At 34.5% G+C, this 21,677-nt stretch overlaps 1 protein-coding gene across 1 annotated transcript in view; it reads right to left on the bottom strand.

Moving 5' to 3' along the window:
• The window catches only part of LOC104457689 (dynein heavy chain 7, axonemal-like), a gene marked incomplete at its 3' end in the record, with an annotated part of 49,639 nt that extends 28,347 nt beyond the window's left edge, over positions 1-21,292 (bottom strand). Inside the window, exons 1-14 of the mRNA XM_010085831.1 lie at positions 21,149-21,292; positions 19,912-20,094; positions 18,910-19,086; positions 18,465-18,596; positions 17,586-17,810; positions 15,156-15,353; positions 12,200-12,355; positions 10,338-10,506; positions 9,298-9,424; positions 8,189-8,402; positions 6,385-7,257; positions 5,297-5,526; positions 4,166-4,496; positions 230-576 (exon numbers count right to left, since the gene is read on the bottom strand). Of these exons, the coding sequence (XP_010084133.1) occupies positions 230-576; positions 4,166-4,496; positions 5,297-5,526; positions 6,385-7,257; positions 8,189-8,402; positions 9,298-9,424; positions 10,338-10,506; positions 12,200-12,355; positions 15,156-15,353; positions 17,586-17,810; positions 18,465-18,596; positions 18,910-19,086; positions 19,912-20,094; positions 21,149-21,292 (3,506 nt within the window). The remainder of the gene's footprint in view (positions 1-229; positions 577-4,165; positions 4,497-5,296; positions 5,527-6,384; positions 7,258-8,188; positions 8,403-9,297; positions 9,425-10,337; positions 10,507-12,199; positions 12,356-15,155; positions 15,354-17,585; positions 17,811-18,464; positions 18,597-18,909; positions 19,087-19,911; positions 20,095-21,148) is intronic.
• Between the last annotated feature and the right edge of the window lie 385 nt (positions 21,293-21,677).

Raw genomic sequence — 21,677 nt, 5'->3', positions numbered from 1 at the left:
ACTTGCTAACTGAACAGATTGTTGCTCCCATGCTGCCTTAGAAAAAATGAGAACTGAAAATCAGGCTCTATACCTTAGCATCAGGTATCTTACAAGAATGAATCCTTATGACTGCTTGTTTGCACAAGTTTCACACTAATAAGAAATAATTCACATCTCTTTTGGTGTTAAAATAAACTGAGCTCTTTAATCAATTTTAACCTTTTTTTTTTTTTTAATACATACTTACACATCATAAAACGCCATGGCTATGACCCATTTGCACAAACCCTCTGCTGCTGTGGAAGCATTTCGAATCTTGTCTGGTACAAACTCAGGATTTGTAAGATACTGTTTTCTTATGATAGCCATGTAAGCTGGAGGAATGTTATCCTTGTCATATTCATGAAGAGACTGAAGAAATCTTATGTCACCCAGAAGTCTCTTAGCAGGACCCCAGAAATCCTCAATTTTTTTTCCAGAACCACTTGGATCTGGAATCCTATCTGCTTTGATGCCTTTAAGGATGCATATAGCTTCCATTACAAGCTTGACACCAGCCGGAGGACTCTTCATGGACTTAACCACTGTAATATCCTTAAAATGATAATTTAAAAAATACCTTTAGAGCTCTGAACATAGGTGGGTTAATTCTTCCATTACAATAGAAATAACAACTCTTCTTATGCCAAGATAATATTTTTCCATATACATTTTTTTATTCTCATACTTGATAACTTTAAATAACTATGATCTCAAGTTCATAACACAAGCTGGCATAGTCCATACCTATATATTATTTTTGCAAAATTTTTATATCATTTTTTTCCATTCTTTCTAGTCCTTTCTTTAAGGTGATATGCAGGTTAAACTAACACTGACATAAACCCAAAAATATCTGAACTCTAGTCAACCATCATTTTAGAGGAGGCAAAAATTATCATCATTAATTTTTTAAATTGTGGGGGTTTTTTTCCTAATTCAGTAGCAGGCATTGCACATCAGATATGGAGTTCAGATGTTCCAGCATTATGCAATACCCTTCAGTTCAGGCTCTAACACAATACTTCCAAGCTTACAGGATCACATCAGCAGTGCATTAGTAGATTTAAGATAAGAAGAGCTGCCTTCAACCCAGAACTAAAGATGTATGCTCTCCAAGTACAGAAAATAAATCAATTCGTATTCTGGTCAGTTATTAAACTCTCAGAGTGAGCTGAATGAGGGAAGAGGCAGCTAAACGGAAAAAAACTATTGGGTAAGAGATACTGAAATTATACAAAGAAAAGAATAAGCAAAGTTTTAACAGCAAATATAGAATAATAGAATGAAACACTTCTATACATGTATGTAAAACTAATCAAGCAAGAGGTTTGTAAACTAAAGATTTATGGAGAATAATCTCTCTTAACTCTTCCCAAGGAATAACTCTGCATGGAAATTTTTACTTTTTCTATCAGCTTTTCTTAAAGAATACGCACTCCAACAAATTAAAGGATTTCTAGATTCTCGTGTGTATTTTGCCAGATACGGTTAGATTTTGAGATCTTGCCCATGGTTTCTTTGAGGTTTAAAACCCTGACAATTTAGAAAGAGAGAGGTATCTTTTGAGTTCTGGGGATGTTAATTTATGCCACAAAAACCAGAAAAATGTTAAGACTGAATTAAAAAAAAAAAAAAAGACAATTATTTCCCTAAAACTGTGAACTATAGGTTCCTGGAGCTACGAGCTTTTTAAAAGAACAAACTAAACCCCCCAAAACCAAAAGAAACAAAAAACCCAAAAGAAACAAAAAACTCCCCCCCCACAACCAAAAACTGCAACCACACAAGTGTTCAGGAGAGGGGAAAAAAAAAAAAAAAAAAAGAGCAGGTAAATAAAGCCAGGGAATTTCAATGAGGCAGTCAGAAAACTGGCTGTTGGGTCTCCAGGGAAGAAAGTCCTTGGACAGGAAGAACAATCAAAGTTAGACAGCCATTCCAGGAAACAAAATTAAGGACAAATACAAATTAACTTAATACAATCAAGGGTTGTAAGCAGAGTAGGAGACTATGTTAAAGGCAAAACTCAAACCCATATGCAATTAAAGCAATATGAAAAATAACAAGAAAAATTCTATAACTACAGTAACAGTAAGAAAAGAAAGAAAAGTGCTGGCTAGGTAGTCAGTGAAAAGGGTGAGACATTAGTAAATGACATACAGAGTCAAAATGTTAATGCTCTTTTAAACTGATGTCTCTTTTAGGTTAACCTTTTAGGTTAACTGTAAGTGGCTAGCACAATTGATAACACTGGCAAAACATGGCAAAGATTTAATCAAGGTCACACAGGTCTGGGACCTATGTGATATTTTCATAACCAAAATGAATGATGGAAAAGAGAATGCATTTATTAAATTTCCAACCAACAGAAAGTTGAGAGTAAATGCAAATACACTTGAGTAACAAACAGGAAAAAATATCTTGATAAATTGCAGAAATGGACAAGTATAGTAGAACTAATACAAAAATTAAAAAAAAAAAAGGGAAAGCAATGATTATGTAATAGTGATTTTCAGGAAACGATATGGCTGTCAGCATGACTGACAAACTACACATGTCAATAATCCACCTCTACACAGCATTCAGCAAAACTAAAGCTGAAATACTGTATTCAACTTTGAGCAATGAATAGTCATTACTTAGCTTACAGAAAAGAAAACTGGAAGTGGTGAAATCAATTAATACAGTCTTTAACTGGATAAAAGATAAAGAACCATGTCCACAGAGAGCAGGAGGGAAAACCAGTTTAAGTTGTGATGAGTAAGATTAACAGTAAATACCAGGAAAATCTTCTTAATGCTAAAAGTGTAAAGTGGAACAGATTACAAGTGGAAGAAGATGACTTCCACAGGTCCCTTCTTAGTTCTAACTCCCAGTATCTTCATATGTGTATTGCTACAAAATTTCAAAGTCAACAGCAAAATAACAGTTAAAATAGTTATACTTTCACTGAACAATGAGCCACATGAGGTACATAGTTCCTTTTCATTTTAGATAATCATTCCAGCAGGACTGAATTATATATATAGGTCTGTTTCTCCAAACAAAGCCCTTAATCTACACATTTACGTACATCGATTTCGGGGTGCAATTTACAATATGTGTCCTGCTCTGCTTTCTGTCAGTGGTGGCCAGGGTGAAGGGTAAATCAAAACCAAGAGTTCTGTACAGATACTCTAATCTCTCCTATGCACAGATTTTTTTTGTGTTCATCATGCTATTTAACTATATTTTGAGGAAACAATGTCTGGGTTTTTTTCCCTTGGAAGTTCCTACTACATTTGTTTTCCTCTAGTATTATAGCACTCCCTTCTTGGATACAATAAACATTGGCAGCAGCTGAAGTATTACTTCATTAGCCTTCAAAGCCTCGTTCTTGTCTTGTTATTCACAAGTATAATGCAATTGTCTTGAAGTGACTAAGTAGCCATCTACTATTTTCACAAAGCATGACAATGATCTAAATTCAGAATCTAAAATTTTGATACCAAGCAATACCTGCAGATAACAAATCACCTGCTTTCTATCTAAGAAGGTTGCCTTGAAAGTTTTTTAAAATCTTGTTTTCAGCAACAATAGCTGGAGTATATAGTCCATCCTCACTCTCATAGTCCATCTGTCATCATAGTCCATCTGGGAGACTTCCTTTCATCCCACCATAAGCAAAACATTATCCAGGCAAAGAAAACCTAAATATCCATAAAACCAAAAGGTGGCTGCCTCCATTGTCATACCCTTATGAAGAGTGATCCCTTAACATAGGGAGACACAGAATTTCAATCTCAATTTCTAGACTCTGAAAGGCTGGATATAAAAATATTAGTTGACAGGCTGTCAGGTTCTGAATAAGAACATAAAAAACATGTTTTCTAACTTCTCAATTGTTGAGTCAAAATATTTTAATAACTAGGAATTATGAAATGTCTAGAATAATATTTGATCTTGCCCATAAAGTTTTAGCATTATAACTTTTTCACTAGAAAATAAAGACAAAATAACATTTTGCTTTTTCAAACTGAAATATTTCAAGAAGCTTCTAAATAAAACTGTGCAAGTGTAATGTAAAATCTGAAAAGGCAGATATTCCACACTTTTTTATATCAGAATACCTCTCTAGTGCGTAAATATGCATTGTTAGCCATACCTGTGCAGTAAGAGTGTCAAGGGCAGCCAGAGCACTTTCTAAACAAGGCATGGCTTCTGCTAAGTCAGCATCACATTCATCTTTGATGGCTTTTGCAGCCATAGCCTGCTCATTTGCCTCTGCTTCATCAGCTTTCACGACTTTTTCAGTTTTGGCTACTTCCAAAGATTCTTTTTCAATAACGACCATCATCTCATCAACCTGCTTGCTAGCTTCCCGTAACTGAGGTTGCAGAGCCTCCAGCTCAGACTGCATCAAGGCTACTTGAGATGCAGCAGAGTTCAGTTTCTCCAAGCCAACTTCATATCTTCTTTTAATTTTCATCACTTTACTGAAAATAAATAGTACTTTATTACAAAGATATTTTATCAGTACTTGATCACTTCATTCACTGTCATAACATTCCCCAAATTTCTCACCATTTGGAATAATCAAATTGTCTGCCAATCTTCTTTTGTTTGCTCAACAAATAGTAAACATAGCAGGGCTTACTTGAGACATAGTCTTAAACTATTCTAACATGTACACTCAGAATGGGATATAGATAAATAAGTGATTGCTTATAGGTAAACAAATGATTGTTAAGCTTCTGACTTTGTTGGCAGGAGCAAAATCAAGATGGCACAGTAGCAACAGACAAGAAAAGGAGTGGGAGGAGATTGGGATATACATATGAAGATTATGATTTGAGGTGAGGTTGAAATAAGACTAATATAACTGCGAAAATCATTTTAGCAGCAGAGTGTGAATGGCTCTAGGGACAGCTGCAACTAGCAACTTGGAAGCTGGTTTCCCAGATGTCATCTTCCCCACATCCTCCAGAAAACCACAGAGTAAGCAGGTTGCAGTAGTTATTCTGGTAGCATAATATACATAATCAACATACAACAACATCTCCAGGAATGTTAGAAGTGATCTAATGCAAGTATATTTTGAGAGTATAAAGTCAGACCTTTTGTCCAATAAGGCAGCACATGCCCTAAGAGTACATTTTATCCATCTACCATTCTGTCAATTTAAAATAACTAAGAAAAATTCACTTGTTTTGTTCAGATTAGCTATAAGAAATAGAAAATAACATTTTTGGTGAACTTGGGTTCTTCTGTAAAAGGTCACATTATAAATCCTTACGTGCGTTTCTTTTCAAGTAGACTTTTAAAAGTGGAGATCAGTTCCAAGTATGAAGTAGGTGTAACATAGTTGCGTCTTTGAAGCTCTGCATGGTATAAGTCAGATAAAACAATGGTAGATGTATGAAAGCTTTTACACATATCAATACACCCACTTCGAGTTTCTTCTGACATTTCAACATCTTCCAAGAAGCGAGATGCAACAGCTTCCAATGCATCTTCAGGCCATGGCTAAAACAAATTAATAAATACCTTTCTCTTATTCAGTACTTCACACTCATAATTCTCAAAACTTTTTTGAATAAAGTATCTTTACCCCATTTCATAGATAAAGCTATTGACGCACGGAGAAATTATTTCTTGATGAAAAGACCATCAAACAGGACAATAACAGAACTGGAAAGCACCAAACTACTTAAGGATTCCATTCAAGCCCACTGTCTTATTTCATCCAGTAGAAATACTGTTACTAAAAGGAAAATCTTGCATTTTCAGTATGTCCATACGTGTGTGTAACTACGCTCTTTTTCTTCAAAACAACTAAAGATAGAGCACTCCATTTTAAAACTTGATGGAATTTAAGTTCCTTAGAATCTTTATATGATTAAATTCTACTTCTTAAATATTCTAAGGTCTTTTGCACATAACAGTCAGATAGAATATAGTTTTATTTCAGAGTAGTGGGTAAAAATCTGGCATTCTGCATCAAAAGATGTCTGTATTTTTGACAGGCATTTCAGTTTCAAACTTTTTTGGCACCCTAGATTCTGGTAGTCCTGGTAACAGAAGAAAACACTACATATTTAAATCTGTAATGTCTACAGTACTATATTCATTCAGTAATACTCTTATACCACAATCAGACAGTTATTTTCTTGATTATTTTGCATTCAGCCTATACTGGCGTTTATTACAGTCAGAATAGTTCTAATGGTGTAAACAATTTAAAACATGACACTAAGAAAATTCAAGACATTTTTCACTGCTAACTTGACCAAAGATAATTACTTGCTACAAAAAAAGGTTGGAGTCATGTTTCTATTGCATTTCCATTAGAATAACAAGCCCAACAAAAAGTTTTGATTTTACCTGAAACCAGTCTAGCGTGCAGCAGTTGACAAGAGCTGGAAATTTACGAAGGCGATTACGGAAAGCATCTCCAATGGGACTCATTGCCAGTACTATATGAAGCTGATCCCGACAGCGATCAACAAACATGTTAAAAAGAGCTATAGGACTGCCATCTGTCTGTTTTGCCCTATCCCGCTGGCGATCTACTTGACGCATTTTTTCACAAATTTCTTCCTTCTCATCTATTGCAAAGAGGTTTGGCACTTCACCTGCATTTAGTAAGTTGTTAATGTCTTCTAAGAATGACTCCTTTTTAATCTGCACATCTGTGAACAAGAAAACTCCCTGCATTTCCCCTTCAGTAGATTTTCTTAGTATGACTTTTAGGTCTTTATGCCACTCATTGATACCATAACTTTTAGTTATTTCAACCTGAAAAAGGTTGTATTCAGCCATATGGGCTGCTAATCGAGTAAGAGATTGTCGACCACTACCTCCAACACCAACAAGGAGGGCATGGCTGCGAGGCTGTTTCAGAATACGTGAAATTCTACAAATATGTTCTATAGCAAATCGGAACAAGACAAGCTGCATTGGCTTTTTGCTCATGTTGTTGAGCTCTTCAAGGTGACTCTCTACAACCAATCTCAATTGATCCACATCGCTAATCTCCCTGTATTTAGTGTCCTCTCTCTTAGGGTCATGAAAATCACAAAACATTAAGCTACGTAAGTCATCTTCTTCCACTCTGCCATCATTGTTGAAGTCCAGATTCTGGAAAAGTTCATTAAAATCTTCTTGTAAGTCATTTTTCACTACTTCTTGGATAAATCCAACAAGCCAAGCCCGGTCAGGATTATCCACCAAGCGATCATAATACACTCTAAGAACCTGTTATAATGAAAACATAATTCTTTTAATAGTTGTTTCTGCTCTTGAATTTATACTACTTTTAAACAAGATATAACAAATATAATCCTGAAAAGGGCTTCAAAATATAAATTATCTTGAACTTCACTACATAGGAAAAAAACCTAATAGATATTTAGAATTAATTTGAACAGTTGAGCCCAGTAATATTACCTCTAAATTAAAGTGAAAATTCATAGAGAAATACATACACACACACACACACGTAGAGATATATACATTTATAAGCGTTGTTACATATATGCATAAAAGGCTGCTGCAAAGAGGAAGGGAACATGATGTTTTTTCCACTACAGCTAGACTGGACAAGTTACGGGTTTGTATTTCAAGAAAGATTGCACCTGGATATTAGAAAATGTTTTTAATGTAAAAGCTAGTGAAGAACATGGCTAGATTGCCTGGAAGTCTGAACATCCTTCATCCTTAGAGAATTTAAGAAATTTTTAGAAAAAAAAACTTCAAAAGTTACTGTTGTTCCTTTCTTTATGTGATCCTGCTTTGAGGAAGGATGATAGGCTAGACAATCACCAAAGATCTCTTCAATAGTCACTTTATGCTGATTTGATTCTATGAACTATAGCTAAGTATTTTAAAAGCAACAATTATCAAGGACCTTGTTTTCTTGTAATCCAGGAGAAAAAAACAAAAAACAAAAAACAAAAAAACCAAAGAGCAGGTATTACCTATATGGGGCTTTTTCCTCCTATTTTTAAATGGATGCTTCACATTAACTCTTGCAATGTATCTATCCTATTATGACTGAAAGACAGGAGTGTGATACCAATTCACAGCTCTTAGCAAATAGGAGATGGCAATACCAAAAGATTAATGCACAAATCTACACATTTTCTCATTTATAATAAATATAATTTCTTAGTATAAGGTGATTTACCTCATGAACCCAGAGACGTTTTATTGCTCCTGCAGTTTCTGTTGTTTCAGGCCTGGACAGGCAAACACCTTGAATAACACGTGAAAAGTCACGGAGATTGAACAAATAGTGAGATTTGGCTGGGGTAGGAAGCAGATTCTTCATAGCCTCTTTATACATATGCATGGTTCCATTAATAATTTGTGGAGTCAGTTCTACATACTGTGATGGAAAGCTGTAACTGACAAGTTATAAAAGGTGGTAGGAACAGAATGATTCTCGTAATTCCATCATGCTAGCACATAAATTAATAAATATGTACACTAAATTACTTGTAAATTCATGACAGTTTTTAAGTTCTATGATTATACTTGATTATACTTCCTCACAGGAAGTTTTAGTTTTACAAATCTTAGTTCTCTCACTGGATTAACAACTCTGCAACGCAAATCTAGTAACTGTGGAACATGCTGACAAATTTGGCTATGTTAGACAGCTAATGATACCCTTTCCCCCCCACTCATTTTTATGACTAACAGCAGCAACAGAAAAGTCAGGTCTAATAGCCCTTGCTGTCTTCTAGGATCTCTCTCCCTGAAAGGGTCAGAAGCTGTCAGATCACAAACTTGGTCTGAAAACAGGATACGAGTACCCCCCCAGAAAGGACTTAGCTCTCAGAATGAATAGACAATGACGGTTGAAGTCCATTCCTAATAATGGAATTAAAAATTATGCAGTGGTGAAAGGCCAAAGAAAAAGTAAGCCTTCTAAAACCACAGGAAATTTAAGAGCAGTTTCCAGTTCTATTTGAATAATGACTAACCAAATTCTATTCTTATTTATTATACATCAAAGAATACTCTATTACAGAAATACCTCAACTAACTGAATTAGCCTCAGCTCACCTAAAACTCTGTTAGAGGCTTCAGAACAAGAACTTTACCATTGGTGTATTTTAAGATGAGCCCTATACTTCATGTGGAGTAATGAATAACTCAAAAGGCACAGGATATAAAAAAATCGTAATTCCTTTTCAAAAAGCAGTGTCCTACAAACGTACCTTGGAGACTTCCTAGTACCATGATTTAAACACTGACTTTGATTTTTCCCAATCCATAAAGGTCACTTACCATACTGTTAGATGCCAGTCTAAGATCCTAGAAAAAATTGTGTACATGGATTCATCATCAAACTCATTAATAGTAACAGTATTGAAGTGGCGCAAGAATCGTGGTGTTACTGGGTTTCGACCACCGCCTAAATATTAGAAAGCATTAATACTATAACTAACAGAAAAATGTAAAATATAACAGTAAAAGCCTAGCCATTTTTTTCTAATATTCATCTTTGATTCAGCTAGCAGGCTCACATCAAGAAGTACCACACCTTGTCAGAAACCTAATAAAAGCTGAACATGCAGTTCAGTGTTGATCTGTTCTCCTGTAACTGATAGTCTGTAAAATACAGATTGAAATCATCAAGTTACAGATAGATAGATTTGACACTATTTTAATTATGCTTCTGTTATAAAACGTTTATTATAAACTTCTTACACATGCTCTTGATTTTCAAAGCATCTCAAAGAAAGAAGCCTTTACAAGTAATGCTGTATACTTCATTCAATTTAAATTTTATCCCAGTTCCTAGAGCTAATAGCTTTTTATGCCTAGATTGTGATTTGGACAGTGAAGCTATGTATGGAAATAAGGGGACTCAAAATAGAAATTTGTTGGATACTTGATCCTTCTGTTTGGAATTCAGGGTTAAGCTGCTGCATGGTGTAGTCAACCTTCTTATAGAAGCATATTAGTAAAAAAGTAGCTGAGAAGTGGGCAATCTACCATTCCTAACATCAGTAGCATAAAGGCAACCAAATTAGCATGGTAAGTTCTTTTAAAATACGTGACTTTGTAGCTCAGGCATGACTCTGCAATAATGAAACTAAAATACTCCTGGCCTGGAGCTGTTTCACATTCAACCACCTGAGACTGCAGGCAGAACTAGTGACTGATATTTAACTATGCATGCATTACTAGTATCTGCTGAAGAATCTCAGTCCCTTGAGCCCTATCCTAGCCATAAAGACCCAAATTGTAAAGCTATGCATCAATAAGTATTCAGCCAAAGAAACCAAAGAAACAGGAAAAAGCATAGAAGATACATCTCTTACCTGGTGGTCCCATTGCACACACAATCTGAATATCTACAAGTTTAATCATTGAGCAGTCTTTAAGGTCATACCAATTCCAGTGATCTAACCACTGCCTTAGTAATTCAACAGGCGGCTGAGCACCATAGACCTCTCGTGCTGGCATATTAACATCATCTACAAATACAACCTGAAAAGAAAAAATAAAGAATTTTGCATTTATTTATTTTACTGAATATATGCCACCATTTTGCTTGATTCTGGAAACACTGCACATCAATTCACTCCCATTACAATTAACGGGAGTAGTACACATAAATAAATATTTCTGAGAAGTGGCTCTAAACTCTTAGTGGAGTTGCTGTTGAGTTAAATAAAAATCAAACTTAAGAAGTAACAGTGCCACTCTAAAGCCATTACAAAACATATCTATAGAAGAGAGAAGAACTGTGCTTCTCTTCTTATTTCTGAGTGTATTTAACGAAAGATGGCACAATAATACCTGCTATTTAAACCTTACTGTGCTACTTACATGGCTTTTCTTGGAAAAAAAGATGGAGTCAAGAAGACCCACAAAAATTTCAAACTTCAGTAAGACTACAGTTCTGTTTTTAAATCTACTAAACATTACATCTTTCATTGCAATGCTGTTCCTAAAGTATAGGCTGCTGCTGATCAGGAAACATCTTCACACAACTAACCTAATGCAACTGATGCAAGTTCTAGAAACACATTTATGCATTTTATCCCCCTTTCTTCTCATTCTCTGATACAGAGTAGAAATTTGGTCAAAAGAAAAACAGGTCAAATCATGGTCCTTGTATCTTATTTAGCACTGCAATTTGGGCAATGTACTGAAATGGTTTGAAGTGTTCTTAACTAATACGGATCAAGACAATTTATCTCTTCAAAGTATCTTTACATTTTTAAGACTGGGCTAAAATACATCTTAAAATAATAACTTGGGGGGGGAGGCAGGGGAAGACCTTAAAACACCTTTAAAAAACTTTAAACGGTACTTCCTTAAGGAACTTCTAACATGAACACATTTTGCTCTTGATAACAAGCATTTAGTAAATAATAGCTAGGAAGTACTGAAAATAAGAAAAAAAACAAGGCTGCAAATATGAAAAGTCTATAGCATCCTAAAAATACCAGTATTAAATCATACATATCTATTACTGTATTTTAAACTTAATAATTTTGAAATTTTCCTTAAAAGCCAAATTTTTCCTTAATCTGGATTGGGGGAAAAAAAAGAAATCATGGAAACTCCTTAGATTTCAATTTTCAGTCTCATTGCAACTCTTCTAGATAGAGGAGAAAAGGATTTGCTCACTGCAGGAGAAATAAGAAGAAGAGGTCTATTCTAATATCTGAGTCCTGAGTACTCAGAGTTCCATCAATCTTGAAGGGTCTGTCAGGCATCAGTGATAACAACACAAAAGACTTAAATATCCTTTAATGCTTCCAAAATCATTGAACTATCCAGGTTGACAGGAACCTTGGAGTTCATCTAGTTCCTCATGCTCAATGCTGATTTCTCAAAACTTACTTCATACCAGCAACGAGCTTACCCATATAGAACTCATATCTCAAGAATAATACCATAAAATATGGAGGGGGAAGTATGACAATGCCGTTCACAGTTATTAATACCATATCATATATCACATTTTCTTTTGTTCATTAAAACAGGATGCATATTACTGGGAGAAGGGGGAAAGAAGAAGAGAACCATGGGTATCTAAACTAGAAGAATTAGAGCCCTGACAGTTTATTTCAAATTGAGCATCCTTTCTTGATATCGCCTGAGAAAATAATGCATTTACATATTTGCTTGCATTTAAACATTTATTTACATACAGAAATATATCAGTTACCATTCTTTTTCCAAGAGGAGGTCCAAAAATTCCTCTTCTCCTTTTGTCCAGCTTGGACATTATAATATTCTGAGTCTGACCTGCTGTAGTTTGTGCTGAAAAGTTAATGAGCAGTGGCTTGTAGACTTCTTTATTCAAATTATTTAAAAGAAAATTCTGGAAGGATTGTGAAGAGGAGAAATTTACACTACACACATAGATAAAAAAAATTTATAGCACTAGCAAATAGCAATCAAACAGACATTTTTGTACAATTTTTATTTAAGATTATAAAATAGTAATTTATCTCTAAGATAACGCTAATAATTATATTTCATCAGATAAAACAATATTCTTCAATAATTCAAAATATAATAAACTTAATTTGTCAGAGATAAATTTCTACCTCCAATATAGACATTTTCTAAAAAAAACCTACCTAGTATGTTATATAAATTCAGTGTGATAATATTTTGCACACACAATACTTCATAGTACTAATTAGAGTTGATATATACTGTCTACACTAACTCACACCCAAATTTTCAAAAGTACAGGTCCAAATTTTATGCCTAGTTTTGAAGCGTTCCCAGGAACACTGAAAAAATGTCGAATTCAGAACGTTCTGTAAGTGACCGACAACAACATGAGCATTCTATTGGCAAAGTTACATTGCCAGTCAGGCTTTAATAGTCTCCCAGAAAGATTGATGATATCAGGATTTAACCCATAGTATCTGTCAGACCTTTCTGAAGACTTTAAATTTATCTAAAATTTTTAATCTAGACCATTAGAATAATTTTCTATATTACCATTATTGTCATTTTAATAACCACATGACAAAATGAAAATGAACTTGGTGACTGAAGATGAAAAAAAGTAAATACTCTATCCCAAAACAACAATGACTCAATTATTTCAGAAAGATAATAAAATCTGATTTTAATTATACAGTCTGACCTATATATAATAATAATATTTGGAGACATGGAAAAAATAACCAAAAAAATTATCTTGATTTCTAATTCTAATACCTGAAGTTACAATGCTTTGTACAAGATTGCTATACCCTTTGGTTAGAAATTCACAAGCTCTAAAAATATATATTGCATTTGGCTGTAATAAGTCATTACTTACATTAATTTTTTTTGTTACTATCAGGTTTTGATTATCATTACACACACTCAGAACTAAGTATATCTTGCCTCTTTCAATATAAAAATGCATAGTGGTCACTTAAAGAACAGCTATTGATGTGTTTTATCTTCAGTGCTCAGTGCTCATCTTATTTATTAAACAGAATTCAAATCATATTCAAACACAAAATTAATTATTATCTAACAAGCTTTCTATGGTACACACCAGTATGAAGATATAGAAAGGTAATCCAAAACTCAAATCAGCCCTCCAGAAAATGAGGAACACAATAAGTGCCTGTCAAAAGTTTGACTTAGGTGACTTGTATACAGTTACAGAGGAGTTCTGTCACTGGCAGGGACAGAACCCATACCCGAAATTCCTGAATTTACTGCAAGTTTTTTACGATTTGCGAGTGGAACAGAGGTTCTTTTTTAAAACTGTCTTTTTAAATTTTTTTTAAAAAAGGAAATAGGCTAATACTCATAGTGTTAACACTGTAATCCTACAGGGGGGGAAAAAAAGTATATGATCATGCAATTCAAGAGATTATCACAATGAATGCACAAGAGATGACAAATTTTTGTATAAGGTAGAATTCACTAGCTTCTGAACTCTCTATTTTACAACCTTAATAGTATTTTTAATGTATTGTGTGTGTCATATATAGAAATATGCAATATTAGGCCATATAAGATAGCTAATATAAGATACCAATTGTGTAACATAGCTTCTTTAAATATTAAACAATACTTGACATTGCTACTTCCTAGAAAATGAAAGAATTACATTGAAACAATTAACTGGTTACATACTGAAAAAAAACTACAATTTTTTTCCTTTCTACAGGAGATCATATCAAGCTCAAAAATCCTAAAACTAGATCAACTAGATCAAAATCCTAAAACTAGATCAATCTTCTTTGCCAACAAGATTTGTTTCAGAAATAACAGAAATTGTGTACTGCAAAAAGCTAAAGTCAGATTAGGTTATCGCTATTATTTGTTTTTCTTTTTCATTTTCTTGTCAAAGACAAGGATAAGACAGGTAAAGAATATTTGGCATTCTATAAAACAGGACACAATTGTTTTGATTTAAAATTTATTTTTCTTGAAATGGGCAGCTGCTTTTCATTGTAATGACTAGGTATAGCCAACTGGTTATCTGAAGAAAACTGCCTGGGAAGACCTTGACTAGACAATTCCCCTTCCCACTATATTTTTTTTTTCTATAAGGTTATTTGGTAATTCTGCTATTAATTTTTTGCCTTGATATTTCTCTCAGTGACAGAACTCTTGCTCTTTCCTCTTTTCCAGTACATGGAATGACCATAGTAGCATCCGACTTGAAAAGGTTATCTACTACCTTTCCACAATAATAGCAGAACACGTTCTTCCTGCTTCTAACTCTAGGACATATGAATTTTTTCTTGTTGTTTTGAGCAATCCTGACTGGATGTCTTATTAAACGGTTTAGACTTTTGTGCAACAGCATCTGTTTGGACTATCCCAACTATATCTATAATCACAAAGCAAAGTAAATCAACACAGGAAGCAAACAAAATAGTCCTGTTTGGATTCTATTAGCAGCTCATTCCAGCGGATATCTGGGTGCTTCTTAAGAATTTAGTCTGGAAGTGCAGAGAAGAAAACTACCAAACAAAAAAAACCCCAAAGCATCACATTTCCTATGCAACTGCATTTTTAACTCCCCATAATTTCATTTCATAATATCCAACAATTCATCTCTCATTTTCCTTTTTTTAAAAAAGAGTTATTGAATTAGTCCTCATCTTACGCCTTTTACAACTATGTCTAATGTCAGTATTAAAAGTACTTACAGTAATATAGGTACTTTTTCCAGTTCCTGTTGGTCCCACAAATATAGAAGGTTTTTGATGCACTGTCAACAATTCCATCAATGCCATGTATCGAACTGTATCCAGAGTTGGTACAATTATTTCATTAAACATCATATCTTGAGGTATAGGAGGAGCTGATTTGAGTGTTTCCACCCAGGGTTCCCAAACTCCTGCTCCCTATTTGAATTTATATGAAAGTAATACATTTACAATAAACAGGAAAAAACTGCATAGAACCAATGGAAATAGAAAAATCAAAGTTCTACAACTTAACAAATGGGATTATCAACCAATTTTTTTAAAAGATTTTTTAAATCTCATATGTTTGTTTCAGAATGCAGCGCTTTCAATTGAGAGTACTTATAGAATCATAGAATGGTTAAGGTTAGAAGGGACCTTAGAGATCATCGAGTTCCACCCCTGATATGGGCAGGGACACCTCCCACTAGCCCAGGTTGCTCAAAGCCTCATCCAGCCTGGCCTTGAACACCTCCAGGGATGAGGCATCCACAGCTTCTCTGGGCAACCTGTTCCAGTGCCTCAGCACCTTCACAGGAAAACATTGCTTCCTAATATCATAGAATCATAGAATCATTTAGGCTAGAAAAGACCCTTGAGATCATTGAGTCCAGCCATAAACACAACCCTGCCAAGTCCTAACCTAAATCTACTCTCTTTCAGCTTAAAACCATTACCCCTCATCCTATCACTACACTCCCTGATAAACAGTCCCTCCCCATCTCTCCTGTAGCCCCCTTTAGGTACTGGAAGGCCGCTATAAGGTCCTCCTGGAGCCTTCTTTTCTCCAGCCTAAACAACCCCAACTCTCTCAGCCTGTCCTCACAGGCGAGGTGTTCCAGCCCTCTGACCATCTCTGTGGCCCTCCTCTTGACCTGCTCCAACAGCTCAACGTCCTTCTTGTGTTATGGGGCCCAGTGCTGGACGCAGTACTCCAGGTGGGGTCTCACGAGGGCAGAGTAGAAGGGCAGAATCAACTCCTTCAACCTGCTGGTCACACTTCTTTTGATGCAGCCCAGGACACAGTTGGCTGCAAGTGCGCATTACCGGCTCATATTGAGCTTCTCGTCTACCAGCACCCCGACAAGTCCTTCATTTCAGGGCTACTCTCAATCCATTCTCCATCCAGTTTCTATTTGTGCTTGGGATTGCCCCAACCCACTTAAAAAGAAACACAAAATGCCTGTGCCTGAAGCATGCAACCACTGAAAGGCAAGGACTTTATCTCACCATTTATATCTGTATACATATTATAAATATATAATGGAAAAAGACGTATTTATATATACATTGTAAATATCATGTAAATATGTAACAAAATAGGACACTACTGTATAAATTTAACCACTAAAACTAAAAAAAACATAATTAGTCTTTTCACAGACTCTCATTCATAATAAATACTTCCAAACTATGGAATTTGAGGGCAGATGAATTTTACTGCTGAAGCTCCACAGCAAAGCTGTCTCTTTTATATTAACTTACTAGAGTCTTAAAAGATGTCAAAACTCTCCATCAGTAAATTAATATAAAGATATTTTCTTATTGTAAATAGCCCTCAAAAAATCCCCCCCAAATTTCTATCTGAAGATAAAAGTCATATGAAATTCCTAGAGATTGCTGTCTCCTTAAGTCTTTCTTAGAGGGGGGCATATTCGCACCTCTGAACAAGAAAAACCCCTTTACTGTAAGAACATGTTTATATGGATTATGACCAGAAGAAATAAATCCTTTACTGCTGATTGACATTTCAGCTACTTTCCTTGGCAAGACACATGAATCATGCATGAGCTAAAATCTAGACAAAAGTTAATCCTCATTGTACTGCAATACGACTTCACAGGAATGACAAAATCAAAAAAAGAAAAAGGTACATTTATTTTATCTTGGAGTCTGTGGAGCATACTAGATCCAGTATGTGAAGCTTTCTTCTCCATTGGGAGAGATGCACCATGGAGTCACATTTCAATCCCAGGAAAAAAAGGCAGAGAAGAAGAGGCAGAGAAATACCCTATGACAGTAATGAAACATTATGGCCTAAAGTATATCAAGTGCTTCCTCAACCTAAGGAAAGGGCTGACACCCAAAATAAAATAATTTTGCAAGAAATCAAGAATAAAAAAATATCAGAAAAAAATAACTGGTTGAGATTTTCTGCAGACTTGCTCTGCCAAAACAGGCAATCATTCTGGTAGCCAAAGACAGGCTTTGGTAATGCAAGTCCCAGCCAGAACACTAGACCATCACTAGTTTGCAAGAATGAATGTCTGGCCTAATCAATTATAAAGAAGCATGCAGCAGAAACAAATTTAAAATAACAATACACACCTTGTAGCATTCATAAAAGAATACTTAAAAATAGAAGTCCACATCTTATTTTGTAATCCTCACCTTTTTGACAAACCGATAATCATAAATTGTTCCTTCTGTTGGAAATGGGATTGTGAAAGCTTTTGAAGGCTGTTGATCAATACCGCTCAACAATTTGTATTGTTCTCTTGTCTCCTCACTTAATTGTCCATTAAGCATTTCTCGCACAACTTTGTCAAATTTCAGACGATCATCTTCCTTACAGCTAGCTCCTACGGACCATATCAGTGAAAACAAAAAAATACCCTGGAGTCGGAAAAAAAGAAAATGTAACTTCAGTACCTGTATATTACAAAGTTCTTCTTCACTGAAGTCAAATAAACCTTTGCCACATGTCACAGTAGAATTACACTGGACCAATTTGATTTTATGTATATAGTATGGAATCACACTGCTGGTAAAAGAGAACACCTTTTATGTTAACTGTCAGCATCTGATCACCTTTGTTGTGCAGCAAAATGCCTGACTTGCTCAGCACAAAGCTGTTATTTTGAGAAAGTTCAAGCATAGCCTGCTTTTTTTTCCAGAACATTTTAAATTATCTTTCTGTTATTCAAAGGCCTATCTCATACAGTGATGGCTACATGTGTTAACAGGGCTTTCCTTGAATTGTAATCCTTAGATAGCATTGATCTAACCAGTAATACACGAAGATACTAGAAACTGAAGAACCACGTACAATTTGGCAGGTTTGTATAAAATTCATTAAATTAATATCAAGACATCAAATAAGTCAGACTCAACAATGTATCAGTTATAAAGAAGGTAACAGTATATTCCTCAATGGACATTACAAAATACATATTCTGTTAATCAAATATAGGTTTTATTGCTTGTAAGTCCATTTTGCTAAAGTCTGGTTTGGAATTCCCTATTCTGTATGTTAAACAAACTGCCTACCTCAAGCCAAGAGAAAATGTCATGGTCATTCATAGCTTTAACATTGGCTTCATCAGCAAATTCATCCGTCATGCAGTCCACCAGATTTATTAGTGATCGAATTAAGTTTGTATCTGAAGTAGGAGACAGTTCCTGAAAAGAAAGAAGAAATACTCTTAGTTGCAGGTGTGTTTTACTCACTGAAAAGAAACTGCTAGATGGCGGGTGTTTTTTCCTCACTGTGAAGATAAAAAAACCTGCAGGATAATGTGTCTAAAACACATTCAGAAGCAAGTTAAACAATACACCCGGAAAACTTGCTCACAGCCTTCACCCTAACAGCTGTTTTTTAAAAATTAACAAATATAAATTAATATGGGCCAAATAAAATTATTTGTTCCTTTGGCACTTGGAAGTGAAAATAATTCATACACTCTTAGTTTCTCAGAAAAGTTATTTATCCTACCTTTGTGTATTTCCTAATAAACTCAAGACAGAGTGGAACCATTCTGTCAAACAGGCCCATTATAAATTCTTTATGCACAGAGCTGATTCCTGAATGCATTGTGTTTAGCCAAGACATCATTAATGGTCTCCAGCCTGACAAATGGGGCTCCATATATACCATACCACACCTTGAAACCTAAAAATAAACAAACAAACAGGTGCATGTTATCTTATGTGATCTCCAAATTTTTTTTCCTATCTAGCAGAACTTCAAATAACATTAAGTGTTATAACATACAGCTTGTGAGATCATTAGAAGCTGGTATAAAGTGTACAGTGGGGTTCTGTGAGCCCCAAGACAGACAAGTTTCAAACCTAGCTTTATTTCTTCAGCCAACAGGAGGCCTAATTTCAAAGACAGATTTTCCTCTTAAATATAATTAGTTCCCAATGTTAAGGTCACAACAGATAATAAACTGACTACTAGAGTGCTTAACACTTAATTAAATTTTATATAATTTTTAAGTAAAAATTCCTTCCCAGGAAAACTATGCAGATATTTTGTTGTGTTTATATTATCTGAACCTCTATTCATCTTCAAGAGAAAAAGTCTGCATTCCACAAAGTGCCATCAGAAAAAATAGGTGTGATTGATATAGATAGGTGTCAGAAATGCAGTGATTGTTGCTTTTACAAAAATTTGTCTGGGAGAGTAAAGATTTGCACATGAATGATTTTATTCTTCTTGTCAGGCACTTGCAAGAGCCAGACTCTGAACAGTAGCAGGGTCTTCTGTATGCGTAATTTACACTACAGATGTAAATATGAAATTTTTCACATAATTTCTTAAGATCATGAAGAATTTAAACAAGAAAGTCAAGCTATAATGTTCTTTATTTTAAACATTTATCAAAGAAATGTAAACTTACAATTACTCTTCTCAGTTATTTGTCAAAAATTAGAATATAAATCACAATAATCAGAGACGTTTGTAATCAGTCTTTCAAAGACAGCTACTTACAGTAGCAGGGGAAGCAGCTTCTAAATCCATTGGTTCAAAAATAAGGCTCATTTGCTGTGACATTGTGATGATCTCTCCACTCATAAGGCACAACTTTTTATTATCGTCAAGCACAGTATTCATATTCTCAATCCATACTGCATCCACTGGTCCATCAAAAATCAGCCATTTCCTATCTGGAGTCTGGTTTGCAGAAAATATTTTTAACCAAATATTTGCAATTTACTATATTATGTTTAGATCTAAAATATTTATTTTACAGTAAAGTTATTTTCCACAAAAAGTAATTGAAAATACTCAGAGTACTAAGTTGTATTCACCAACGGTTTCTGAAATCACAATCTACATTCACTATATAGTTTTTTATACAGTTTTATACATATATAACTATATAGTTTTATAATTTTAAAACATATATTGTCGTTAACTATAGAAGGTTAGTATCTTTGACTGGTTTCTTTCAGTTATACTTGCAATGCCGTATCTTGCTTTTGTCAAACTGCAACGTATTCAAATAGTTTGACTTATGACAGAGTGAGGCTGTTAATACAAGAAGCTACTACTAATCAGTAATACCTAGTCCTATTGACTTCCATGTAAGTGTGCAGTAATTTAATGAATAAGGTAATATCTAAAAGTGATATTTCTGGTTTTGTAAAATACAAACAAATAGTCATAGGTATTCATCATATTTATTACAAGAAAATACAAAGCAGTTGTGCAGTTCTGCAAATGTTATTAGAGTTGGTGAACTTCATGCTGATCAATGTCAATATACTATTAGTTTATTTAAGCTTACGGGGCAAAGAGTCTGATACTGCAATTGCTAGCAAAAAGTAAAGTGTCTGTCAGGTAGATACATCTTTTATTATACTCAGTGAAAATATTTCAATGGACTTTATTGGAAGGTCAGTCATAAACCACACTTGGCAGTTTCTTCCAAAATAAATATCAAAATGCCCCTATACATAAACAACACAGATTGGGGCCATAATCTGACAAAACAGTGAATGACACTATGGTAGAAAGATTAAATATTCATTTATTTATAACATATGCAAAAAACAAACAAAACTTTTCATCATGTAATAAAATCAAGCCAAACTGCAATCTCTGCATTTAAATGATTATGCATATGAATCATGCAATGGTTGTGCAAAAAACATGGAATTAAAATCTAAAATGCGTAAATTGAAAAGTAACTTCCCAAGATGCTCTAAGCCTGTCAAGCGCTTACTTGGGATGAAGCAAATGCTCTGAAGCTCACTGCTAGGATGCCATCTGACCATTCATGTGACACTGGATCAAATTGTCCATATAGCTGACCCATTGTTATGGATTTAGGATTTATAACAGTGATCTGAACTTTGTTTTCTTCCATCAGCCCCTGAAGACACAAAGGCAATAAAATCTGTTAACACCAAACATGCAATTTATTATGCCATTTGTTTTATTAATTTTACAGTTATACATTATTATATCTTCATAAAAAACTCATCAGTTTACAGGAGGAAAGGCATTACACAAATTATGTTTGAAAGATGATTTACAAGTGTCTAAAGACAATTATCCCAACTTTATCATATGCAGTTGGAAGACTCATTTTAATACCGAACAGTAGCTTGATAAATGAAAACAGATTTTTTTTTTTTCTTTTTAGTGCTAGTGAAATAGACTTTAGGCAGTCAGTCAAGAGACCCAGGTTCTATTCTTACACTTACAGGGATTACAACAGGCCAAGCACTTTTGTCTCTCTATCCCATTTT

This window comes from Pterocles gutturalis, unplaced genomic scaffold (assembly GCF_000699245.1).
Source record: "Pterocles gutturalis isolate BGI_N339 unplaced genomic scaffold, ASM69924v1 scaffold26080, whole genome shotgun sequence".
In the NCBI taxonomy this organism is placed as follows: Eukaryota; Metazoa; Chordata; class Aves; order Pterocliformes; family Pteroclidae; genus Pterocles; species Pterocles gutturalis.
This window is presented reverse-complemented; position numbering and strand designations above follow the sequence as displayed.